We start from the raw sequence: 12,668 nt of genomic DNA on the forward strand, positions 1-12,668 counted from the left end.
CACCCGGTAAGTGGGTCAGCCAAGATCACATGGGAAAGCCATCACTGGGTTTTTAATCCTTGAACTGCACCCTTCTGTCTATAGGTTCTAATTATGCTATTTTATACTTGATTTTATAATTATGGATTCTAGCAATGTTGTGAAAAGCGTTGAGGTGTATCAAAGTGCTCCACCAAAAACTAAAGTGAGACGTAAAGCGTAAGCCTTAATTTTTTTTAAACTTAAAAAATATCTAAAAATATAAAGAAATAAAAGAAATGCTTTATTCATGAACAACCAATAAGAAATAAGAAATATCAAATAAATACTGAAAAATATGAGAATAACATGCTATGTCACAGGGACTCGGCATAGAGGCCGCCACACCCTTGTCAACGCGATGCGGGTGCAGGTGCGGCACCCGGTGTGGTCAACATGACCTTGTGTGCAGTCAACTTGCGCCCAGGATTATTTAAAAATATTTAAACTTTTGTCCCAGTGTCAGCCGCGTATTGTACAAAGTTTTTGAAATGTTGTGCATTAAAGGCTTTGAGCCACATACATTCTTTTAATTTTTTACAAAGCTTTGTCATAAAAAGCTGAGCCATGTACATTCTTTTATACTCTTTACAGAGAGTCATAAAAGATGTTTCACTTTAAAAATATTTAAAGTTTTGTCCCAGCGTCTGCCGAAAATGTTGTGCATTAAATGCTCCGCACCATGCATATTCTTTTACTGTTTTTACACAGCTTTTTCATAAAAAGTTAAGCCATGCACATTCTTTTATACTTTTTACAGAGCTTTATCATAAATGCATTAATAAAAAAAGTGAAAACTTCATTGGAATGGATTTCTGCATTAAATGGGGAGAGGTTTGCTCTAATTTCAAGCAATTGTTTTATTGTTGAATGGCTGAATCCACTTGGAACCTGATTATGCTACATACCCGATTAACTAATCGGATCCTGATTTGGTATGAATTTTCTGCATCTCAATTTGGATCTTAATTTTTATTATTTCTGGCGAAAAACAGATTTTTTCATTGGGAGCTTGCTTTATATATATATATATATATACCCTCCTGCACCCCCACACGGAAGTTTTTTTAAAGTACCACATTGCCACACCTGCACCTATGTGACATAGATAACATGTAAAAATAACATGAATGCAACAACTTGATCTAAGTATCTAACAAATAAAATATAAGCATTTAATGAAAACTTAAGTCAAAATCCCTAACAATTAATTCATCAACATCATGCCATCATCATATAATGCATAACTAAAAATCACAAATTCACATTAACAATCTTTATATACAAAATTACAAACCTACACTTACACAATAGATTACATGTACATACACAATCTTATATGTAGTTATGTACATGTACAAACCTACACATACACAGTCCATTACATGCATATCCACCTATCAAAAAATTATTTTAAAATAATGATACAAACTAATATTCACAATTTGATATACACAATCTTTACAAAAACCAACACATACCCAGTCTATTACATGTACCTACATAATCACATGCACAATCAATTAATTGCACCAAGGAAGAAGAAGAAGAAGAAGAAGAAGAAGAAGAAGAAGAAGAAGAAGAAGAAGAAGAAGAAGAAGAAGAAGAAGAAGCGGCAATAGAGGAAGGGAAGAAGAAAAAGGAGGAAAGAAGACAGCAACAGAGGGAGGAAGAAAAATGATGAGGGAAGAAGAAGGAGAACAGAGGAAGGAGGGAAGAAGAAGAAGAAAAAAGGAGGAAAGAAGAAGCTGCAGCAGAGGAAGGGAAAAAAGAGAGGAAAGAAGAAGTGGTAACAGAGGAAGGGAAGGGAAGAAGAAGAAGAAGAAGAAGAGAGAGGGAGTATGTACATGCCGCAGGTGGTAGCAGCCGATGGTGGTGGCTGCCGCCGGCAGTGAAGAGGGTGGGCGTCGGGGAGCAAAAGGGAGGAGACAAAACAAGTTATTTATTTATTTATTTAATGTCAAATGAGGCGTACGCCTCACCCTGAGGCGTGCCTCAGGCATGGTTGCGCCTTAGGCTTGCGCCTCAATGCAAAAAGCCGCTCGCCTTGAGGCAGGGCATGCTTTTCAACAACATTGGATTCTAGTCTTTATTGACATGAACATTTAAAGGGTTAAACACCACTGACATCAGAAATAAAAAGCTCACATTTGCTTTAAAATTTTAACATGACTTGAAGGTGTCTGATGCATCTCATTTGGTTTTTACACCTGCTTGTGATGACTTCTGCAAAGACAACTTAATGCTCTTGATAGCAGTTGATTTTGTTTCTGTTCCTCTCAAGACATATATGTGCGTTTTGCAGATGTTCAATTTCTCCCTTTATCTGGTCTGCTTGGTTCAAATATAAAAACTAGAGCAGAAAAAGGCATATGTGGATGGTGGAATGGACCTTGCCTTTTTGAAGCTCTTGATGCTGTTGAAGTTCCTCCACGGGATCCTAAAGGCCCACTGAGGTATCAGTAACACTCTTGTCTTGAATATAACTTGGTGGCATGCTTTGATCTTTACCTGATATTTATCCCGAAGTTCCTTATGTTACATGGATAAATGATGCCTGTTTACTTTGTATTTTTCTGATCTTGTAACATGCTTGATGTGGTGATGCATCATTGATGGAAGTCTGTTGACTATAGTCCTTTCTGTCTGTGTTGGCTGCTGTTCTTTTAGTTGTATATAATCTATGCCATAGTCACAAATATCGGTATCGGCTAGATCTCGGCGAGGCTATTTCTTGTGTTATTATCGGTTTGGTGATAAATCCCGGGACTTAAAAAGTAAAAAAAATAACAAAAATAAGTAAGAAAATTTCATGTTTAGACAAAAAAGTACATAAATAATAAAAGAAATAAGTAAAATATGTAAAAGAAAGAAGAAAAACATATTTAAAATGTAAAAAATAAATAAAAAGTAAAACTAATTGATAATATCATGATAATATCACAATATATATATATATATATATATATATATATATATATATATATATATATATATAATTTTGATATTTTGAAAATATTCTGATATTTTACCTTTAATATCGTTTTCCATTACATCGCGTTAATATTGCGATATTTTCAAAATATCACTGATATCAGTGACTATGATCTATGCACATCATTCATGCATATGGATGAATCTACTACAATTGGTAAAAAGTGAATCTACAAAAGTGAATAGCTGATCTATGATAACTTTGTACCTTTTTTCTTTGCAATGTTTAGATTGAAAGATTTTTTTTTAAAAAAAATTGACAAATTGAGATTTTACCATTCTACTGCCCTATAACCATGGAAAAATATAGGCAAAAAAGTCTGAACAAATCTAAGAATCATGATAAAAATGTATCTTTTATTTTCAATGTTTATATGAAACAAAACATTTCTTCAAACTATTGATGAGAGATCTGAAGTGTTTGCCTGCCTTTCCTTTATTCTTGACGTAATGCATGTGAGTGAAAAACCTGAGAGATTGTTTGTGTGTGCTACTGTGCTATGAGTCTATGACCCATTTCACTCTTTAGGCTTCTTTTTCCGTATAAAGATGAATTTATGTAACATGTTTTGGTCAAAAATATCATGGTTGGCCTAATGTTCAACTTGTGCCACTTGCCTAGTTGAGTTTAACTAAGCAAGCATTCATTAGTCGACCATGCCTGCCTGCCTAGGCGTGCTTGGAGAGAGATAACCGTGTCCCTGTTCATAGGTTTTATGTTTAGTTAATGACAAGATCAGGCCTTTGCTTTACTGATCAAACTTTTATATTATATTCTTTTATCTGGTTGCTGGAATGCATATGTATCTTTTCTGCAAAATATGTATCAAATAATGAAAGCTTGTGTAATACATGTCCCAGCATTCTGTGGTTTCAAAAAATTGACAAATCATATTCCTTGTGCATGAGAGCTGTATTATCTAGAAACACATGTTTTATCATTTTCTGGAAGTTGAAATTTAAAGAATTTTCTGTAGCTGATCTTAAAATGACGAAAACTACCTTTCAAGGTTGTTAACGGAAGAGGGAATTAAAAGAATATGCATCATAAGGAACCTAGATTAGATGGTCTGCATAAATGCTTTATGTTACATAAGGTTGTGATTGGGGTTATAGTGAATCTTCGTTTTGTTTTTTATGGATGGCCAGATGCTTCATCAAAACAAGTGCCTTCCCCGTGGGAGGGTCAGATCTTTAGCATATTTAGTTGTTGCTTCCAGCAGATAGGCAAGCTGGGTTTTTGGGTTACCGATCAATGGAAATTGTACACGGGTCCACAAGACTCTGGCCTTTCCATTAGAAGTGGACAGATCATGAGGAAGAATTAGAAATATTGGATAATCTAATTTGCCATAGAAAAGAAAGAATTCTTTAAAAGAAATGTCTGAACATGAAACCAAATTGTGCTGGGAAAATATTTGTGTGGTCTAATCATTGGAAAATGTGCTCTTACATTCATTTCATTACTCGGATGTGAATAATTTACAGATCTTGGTGTACTTGTTGATTGAAACTGTTGATATTGGACTCTTTATATGATTGCAGTGAACACTTACATCCCTCTAATCAACATGGAATATGAAAGGTTCCTGGATTTTGGAAAATTTGATGATGGAGCCATGCTTACATGACTATACCATGTCATACCAGATAGAGCTGGATAAAATAGAGGAAACCAAAAACCCGGAGCCATGATCTGATTGTTTGACTTGATCCAAGTTGGTATGAGGTTTTTGTAAGGGTTCAAAATGTCAACTCATTTAAATATTGGGTTGGCTCTGGGTTTAGGATGTCCTGACCCAGAATGGGATAAAACGTGTGTTGTCTTCTAAATGTATCAAGAACTATACATGCCATGTATAAAACAAAAAAATTAGAGTTCATTATGATATATTTTATTAAATATTGCGATGGTAAATAAAACACAGTAAGAGCAAAATATACAAGTTCATTAAACAATTAGAAAGTTCCTTGTTCCTTGACTATTTAAACATATGATGTTTTATACTTATTGCTGGTAAATAAGATAACCTAGGTCAAGATCTGATAGGCTGGCTTTAACTGGATTGAACTTGACAACTGACCTGAGTAGCCGGCCGATCCCAATCCAATTGACTATGGATTCTTAAAATCTGATTAATTTTGAACCCAACCTGACCAGAGGCATTGCAGGTTAGCCTCAAGTGACCTGGATATGATCCTACCGGATTCATTTCTAGCACGCTACCAGTTATCCATGACTGAACCTAAAATGATCTGGTCAGACCCAGTTCATTTGGATATATGTTTAGATTTTTTAAGTTTACTTAATGTTGTCCAGAGCTGACTCGAGGCATTGCCAGGTTAGCCTCAACCCGACCTGGTCTTGACCAGCCTGTTACCAGATATCTGTGAGAGAAAACTTGAAAGAAATTGTGATCTTTTGTGGTGCGAAAATCACTTAATTCATGTTCTACATTAAATGTGGGTAATGTGGGGTTTTCCTTTTGAGCGATAGGATGTTCTGCATCATCACCTATGTGACATTGCTGCCAAACCCAGCCCTTGAAAATTGGCAATATCTCTGATCCTACAGGTTTTGTGGATTAGGCTTTTGTTCACTCTAGGATGGGCCAGGCTAATGCGTTTGGACCCTTCTGAAGAGAAGTCAAGCACATCCTTCTATATGGACATGTTTGATATTGACTTTTGCAGGAATTATCCTCTGCTTTCCTTCACTAACTTTTTCTATACTTATTCATGTTAGATTACACTTTTTTTGCTTACTTTCATGGATTTCTTTTATGTATCATTTCATGTTTTTGGTATGTTGAACCTTTGGTTCTAAGTGGCTAATAATTACCACAGGATGCCAATAATTGATAAATTTAAAGACATGGGGACAATTGTTATGGGTAAGATAGAGTCTGGATCTATTCGTGAAGGTGACAATCTATTGGTCATGCCCAATAAGGTCCTTTCTTTTTTCCTTCTCTTGATTGCTTGCTTCTCAATTGCCTTGCCATATAAAACTCTAACTTGGAAGTGTGCTTCTCTCCTTTTGTTCTTCAGGCTCAAGTGAAAGTGCTGGGCATATATTGTGATGAAAATAAAGTGAGGCGTGCGGGGCCTGGTGAAAATGTTCGCGTTAAATTATCAGGGATTGAGGAGGAGGATATTTTGGGTGGATTTGTCCTTTCTAGTGTTTGTAAGTGAAAGACAATCTCTAAGATCTTACATATACTCTGTTGGCATGATTTATATGGATCATTTGTTTTTTTTATTGAAATTACTGCAACTGTTATTTTGTGTTATTAATGCAGTGCCAGTTTTCCTCTTACCCCCATTGTAGAACTTTCATATTTTGTATTCTTATTCAACAACTGTCATCTTTTTTTATCTAGCTTATTCATTCCTTCAACTGTTTTATTCCCTGCTATTTCTTGGATTAGTTTCTCATCTGATAATTGTACTGGAGAGGATCTGCTAATGTACTGGTCTATTGAAATGATAGTAGAAGATGGTAAAGGAAAATAGCTGACTGTCCTGTGCTGTGATGAGCCAGATAACGATTGAATGGTATTATCTATAAGTATGTTCAAACTGTTTTACAGCTTGTGTTTGCCTCATACTAATCAGATTTGTGAGTTGTATTGTATGTCTTGGGTGGCTAGGTATTCACTGCTCATAGATGTGGATGCAAGGGGTAGGATCATTTGGACAATAAACTTGATACGTTGGAGTCTATGTCACAATGATTTGTGGACTCTAGAATGCAGGATTCAGATTTGCCTCGAAAGTTTGATTTTTTTTTTCAAAAAATAGGACACCAGGACACACATTTTTAAAATTTTAATCAATAAAAACTAGTTTTTAAATATTTTAACATAAAAAAGGTTTTTATTGAAATAAAATTAAAATGTAATAAAATAATGCCGGACGTGTCGGTGTCTGAGTCAGCCTGTCCACTCGTGTCATCAGGGACACAGCCAAAATGGCATGTCCATGCGACAGGTTGTGGTAGACTAGGTCTTGGGCTTGTAATAGATGGCTTGTGATGAGATAACTGTGAATGAGAGTGTAACCCTAGGTGATTTAAGCCCTTTGTATAACTATTAGTGCTTGTTCTTGAAATTGATGCTTTATCTGCAGTCTGAATGTACCATGGGTTAACAGATGGCAACCTTTACACAAGATTAAAAAAAATTGTAAATTGCCTGACTGTTAATTTTTAGTTGATAATATGTTCAACATGGTGCTTTTAGTTGTTAAGGTCATTAATGTTATGCTTTATTGATGCATGTTAAACACTCGTTGTGGGCTTAGACTGAATATGATGGATTTTCTGACTTCAATAGATTGGTTGTGGTGTTTTGATCTAGAGATCCCTATTATAATTTTATATTTCTTTGCAATATGCTACTCTTCCTAGCCAACCACTTACTCATGTACTGGAATATCATGCTCCCACCAGGCCTGTAGAGGCCATTTTGAGATTTTTTTGTATGTATGTGTCCTAGTAAATACCCTATAAAAGAATGACTTTCTTCACCTTCTTTCCCCAATGCCCTTATCTAGCCTCCTTGAATGCGATTAAATTTCCTTGTTATTTCTTCAAAATTTCATGGTTGGATTAGGACGTGGATCAAGTTTCTCATGAGATTTAAGAGGATTAAGTTTCGCCCAGGGTGCATAAAACATTAGTGGATCTCGGTTTGAGATGTTTGTGTACAAAATTAGGGTAGAAATGACTCTAGGTAAGCTAGTTTTGGCTATAGTTAGGGTAGGAAAATTGGAAATTTTTCTAGGACATGGTTCCTACAGGTTTTGGGGTATTCAGTTCATGCTATTTTATATTATCAGATGCAATATGATATAGTTTTGTGTTGTATGATAAAGGCCTCAGTCACTTTAACCTTATACCAGGTCCAGTCTGATCCATGGTAACCATGGTTGCCTTTTGCAGATGACCAATCACCAAGCTGCAAAGACACCAGCACACTGGGATAAGTTCATTTGAACTAAAAAAGAATCCAGTGAGCGCGAGATGTGAGATTGTTGGTTGCAGGTTGCTACCTGAAGTAGAGAACCTGATGTAGTTTGCCTCCAAAATAAGCCTCCTGGGTCAATTTGAAATTGATCTATGTCCAAAAACTTTAACCCATAGGCTCGATCCCAATTGATTAATAAATTTTGCATTGAGAAATCTTTGATCACTGGATGATGAGAACTTGAATTTTGTGAGTGGAATTATTCAATTGAATTGCTAATTCCTGCAAACCAATAAACAAAGCAAAACATAATGAAATGAATGTGGGAATAAATTAGATTTAGATGATTTTGGCATAGTTTTCAAATATTTTTTGGACATTGAGTAATTTGGCAATTTGATTGTCTAAGGCGAGACTTGTCAAGAGTCTTTGGTATACTCTGCATCATTCCTTTCATAGGAAATATCATTCCTGCACTCCTTGGCAATATTTGAGTTGTGTATTTGGACTATTTCAGCTGGATATGTACTGGTTTTATACATTCTTAGCACTGGATCACTTCCATACATGTGGATTTGTTCAGTAAATTTACCATATTTAAAACTTAGACTTTATGAATAGAAAAAAGTGCTGCAATACTTCAACTTGGTCTAAGTTGATCTGGGTGTCCAGATCTATGCTACAAAGTATACGTGTATGAAAAATACAGCAAAGAAATTCTGAAAACAGGGGAGAAGGGACACACTTTGTGTGTGTGAGCACGTGCTCGTGTGTATATGCGTGCGATCCAGATATTTTGAACACTTGACATCTCCAATTTTGTTTGATATTGCATCTGTTAAATGTAGGTATCTTCATTTGATATGAAATATATTAAAACAGTAAAACTCTATATGGCTGTATGCTTGTATGATTGAATCTTGGGAAATTGATTGAATAATATCAACAATGTTTCTTCCCACCAAACTTTGATTATTTTAAACTATTTGTAAGGTCTATTATTCACCTTTTGCGTAGCATGATGGAAGTTGCCAGATGGGTTCTTATTAAATTGCACTGTTGGTTTCTAAACATTCAATGAAGGTTGTTGCTTGAAGCATGGAGTGGATCTAGATCTATAATATTGTAGCCCTTACAAAATTGCATTTCAAGATCTTGCTCATCATAGAATTTTCTTGTTGTGGAACTTAAAATCATTTCCTTCACATTCAATTCAAATCAAATGATGCTTGATCACTTATAGTCAATATGTGTGTCAGTGGTCACATAGATGCATGCGTTTTAGATCATGTTGGAATGTGTGATTTATCTGAGCTCTGCATTTACACCATTTTACTGATTCGAGTGCTTAATTTGTTTCATGAAGCAAAGCCCATTTCTGCAGTATCAGAATTTGATGCTCAGTTGCAGATACTGGAATTGCTTGACAATGTGCGTGAGTTTTTTCTGTAATTTGCTTCTTTTTCTGACTTCCTGCTGTAGGAGGGGTTTTCACTTTGCATCTTTCATTTGATGATTTCTTGAAATTTTAGGCAATTTTTACTGCTGGTTACAAAGCAGTTTTGCATATTCATGCTATTGTCGAAGAGTGTGAGATAGTGGAGCTGTTGCAGCAAATAGATCCAAAAACGAAGAAGCCAATGAAGAAGAAGGTTCTTTTTGTCAAAAATGGTGCAGTTGTGGTCTGCCGCATCCAGGTATATAGATGGGCACTTTTTTATGTTGGGCAATTGCATTTTATTTATACAGTTATTGAAGAATTGTTGTCTATGTTGCGAAGGTGAACAATCTGATATGCATTGAGACCTTCGCTGATTTTCCACAGCTTGGAAGGTTTACTCTTCGTACTGAAGGTATAATTAGTTGTGGTTTTGCTCTATATGCTTCTGTGACTTGTTAACTGGGATTCTTGTTAACACTGCATGCTTACAGGAAAAACGGTTGCCGTCGGCAAAGTTACTGGGCTTCGTACCTAATTTTGTTGGTCAATTTTGGTAGCTGGTAACCATCTTTGTTTTTCATTAGTTTCTTCCACCTAGACTTTTCTTTAGTGAGAGAGAGAGAGAGAGAGAGAGAGAGAGAGAGAGAGAGAGAGAGAGAGAGAGAGAGATTCACCATTCTAATGCCCGACCTTGTCATAGCTGGAAACTGATGGTACCACCATCCCATTACCAGTTTTAATCAGAACCAAGTGGGATGGCACCGTCTTAAATGGATTGGCTACTTTGGTCTGTCCTTAAAGCATATTATTTCATCTCCTGCTTTCAGGTTGAGTGTGCGATACATTTTAAACATCGTCGGGAAAGTGATCTTCTCTGCCGAAGTAATTTTAGCATTGTGGCGTGGCATCAGTTGAGAGATCTGTCAACAAAGTGAGCAGATGGAGATCCGCAGATTTATCTCATCTTTTGTGGAGTGGTTATTATACATGTTTGGAATCATACATTTCAGCGACTCTGATCTACATTTTAATTTTTTGTGCTGTAAAACCGATGTTAGTAAATGAGATTCTGTATTTGATTACCGATATATCCGAAAGGGATTTGGGTAGCACAAGGTATCATAAGCCACGTCAGTATTGGAATAAGAATTTTGTAAGCTTACGATTTGAGATCAAACGAGAAACATGGTTCTACGAGGCCTTACATTTGGATTTATGAGGATTTCATAACCAACATTTGCATACGAACATTGACATGGTTGAAAAACCCGGGGCTTGCATCAGAGCTTTGCTATAACTTGGATGTGGATTTGAATTCATAACCGGAATGGGATCAAGGGTAAACCAGGTTTGCAATAAAGCTTATATATATATATATATATATATATATATATATATATATATATATATATATATATATATATATATATATATATATATATATATATATATATATATATATATATAAAGTTTCAACCAAAGTTTTCACTGAATGTGGGTATCAAAGGTAATGTCCTCATATTTGACCTATCAAGCATAAATTCCCATGAGACAAACGCATAGGGATTTATGCTTCATCAACATTGAAGCTTGAAAAAAAAGCCTACCGTCTCAGTGGTTGTTAGCAGAGACTAGCGGTGGTTATGAGCTTATGATGCTCTGCTATGATGACTATTATAGAGTCGAAATGATGAATTTGTTGTGCACGTTGAGTATGCTAAATGACAATTTATGTTTTCATAATAGCTTATGCAAGTGCATAGTTTATGATGCCTTGTGATGTTATCCAATCAATCCATGAGTCTTCAATTTTTTTTTCCAAGGGGGCATTGTGGACATCATTTGTAAAACTCTGAACGCCTCCTTTAATTGACCACTACCGTCATCTAGATCGACCTTCATTTTCTCCTGCAAATCCGTTTTATCCTCTTTTTATACCTGTTAATGATGGTATGTTCTTATTATGTTAGCTATATTGATAAAACAAGGACATATCAATACAGGAAAACCAGATTACCTTGATGGTGATGATTTTACTTGCTACGGCTGATGGAGTGATGGTAGGGCTAGTAAATGAGCTCCAGCCATCGATATTTTTTTAGTTTTGGTATCAGCTGGGCTTGTTTGTATGGGAAAGAAAATGCTAGTATTTTATTTCTTTGACATGGGAGGAAAGTGTCAGGCATTTTGTTTCTTTGATGACGAGGAGCCTTAGTTTTTTTTTTTTATGAGAACTTTCTTACGGATTTTTTTTTAGTTTTATAGTTTTTTTTTATGACAATGAACTTTCTTACGGACTCTGGTCATTTAATGGGCCTGCCTCAGGTAGTCCCCCAATCCCTATGCCTTTGAGAAGGCGGTATGGAATAGTGTCCAAGTAGTCCTTTGTAGAACGTGGTTTTTACTTGTGTAATTTCCTTATACAGATTTACCTTTTTACCTGAAATTTCATGTCAGATATCACCTTTTCCGAAATCCCTGATAGTCCAAAGTTTTTCTAACAATTCTCAAATGAGGACCTACTTTAACCTACCTTTAGCCTCTCCTAGCTAACTTTAGTTAAATACTTTAAAAACACCAAAAGTGCCCTTATACTTTATACTCAACTAAGTATTTTTCAATACTTTTAAATATACTTATTCTGGATCTGACCCCACATGGATATGTTACCCAAAACTCAAATTATGGGTAAGATCTATTTTCGACCTGGGTCGGAACCCTGATCCATTTATAAGTTCCTAATATTTAAAGATGGGTGGACATAAGTTCGTAACGTGTAAGAAGGGCAACCATGTTCACTAATAAGGGTAAGATAGAAATTTTAGAACTCTTTAAAGCATTTTCCTTCGTTTTGTTTGAGGAAGGTTAACTCAAGGTCTTTATTTGACCATTGTCAACAACTCATGATCATATCAGAAAATTCAGAAAAGGTTGTCTCTAAAATGGAATTTTCAGGTAAAAAGGTGTCTATATCAGGAGCTCACATGACAGGCGTGACAGTCCTCTCAAATCCGAAGGATCTGGTAAGTGAGAGCAGCAGCAGTCAGTCAAGTCGGCAGCCAGCCATAATCACTAGTCATGGTGCATAGCTGGCAGATATCCCCTTATGAATCTTTTTGGGTCAGGATTTACTGCTAGATCAAATGGTCCCTACCCTAGTGGGATGGTTCGCGGTACGGATTACCGTGTTTTTTTTAGGTATTTTTTTTAGAGGCTAGCTGGGGTTAGGCAGACCCCTCTACCAG

General features: G+C 35.8%; 1 protein-coding gene across 1 annotated transcript in view; it reads left to right on the plus strand.

The window, feature by feature from the left end:
- The window catches only part of LOC149817398 (uncharacterized), a 30,951-nt gene extending 20,413 nt beyond the window's left edge, over nucleotides 1-10,538 (plus strand). Inside the window, exons 13-20 of the mRNA XM_089987704.1 lie at nucleotides 2,324-2,474; nucleotides 5,860-5,965; nucleotides 6,064-6,199; nucleotides 9,349-9,413; nucleotides 9,515-9,679; nucleotides 9,763-9,835; nucleotides 9,915-9,983; nucleotides 10,251-10,538. Coding sequence (XP_089843830.1) covers nucleotides 2,324-2,474; nucleotides 5,860-5,965; nucleotides 6,064-6,199; nucleotides 9,349-9,413; nucleotides 9,515-9,679; nucleotides 9,763-9,835; nucleotides 9,915-9,958 — 740 coding nt within the window. The 3' untranslated portion in view covers nucleotides 9,959-9,983; nucleotides 10,251-10,538. The remainder of the gene's footprint in view (nucleotides 1-2,323; nucleotides 2,475-5,859; nucleotides 5,966-6,063; nucleotides 6,200-9,348; nucleotides 9,414-9,514; nucleotides 9,680-9,762; nucleotides 9,836-9,914; nucleotides 9,984-10,250) is intronic.
- Nucleotides 10,539-12,668: the final 2,130 nt, after the last annotated feature.

This window comes from Nuphar pumila, chromosome 14 (assembly GCF_984573655.1).
Source record: "Nuphar pumila chromosome 14, dmNupPumi1.hap1.1, whole genome shotgun sequence".
In the NCBI taxonomy this organism is placed as follows: domain Eukaryota; kingdom Viridiplantae; phylum Streptophyta; class Magnoliopsida; order Nymphaeales; family Nymphaeaceae; genus Nuphar; species Nuphar pumila.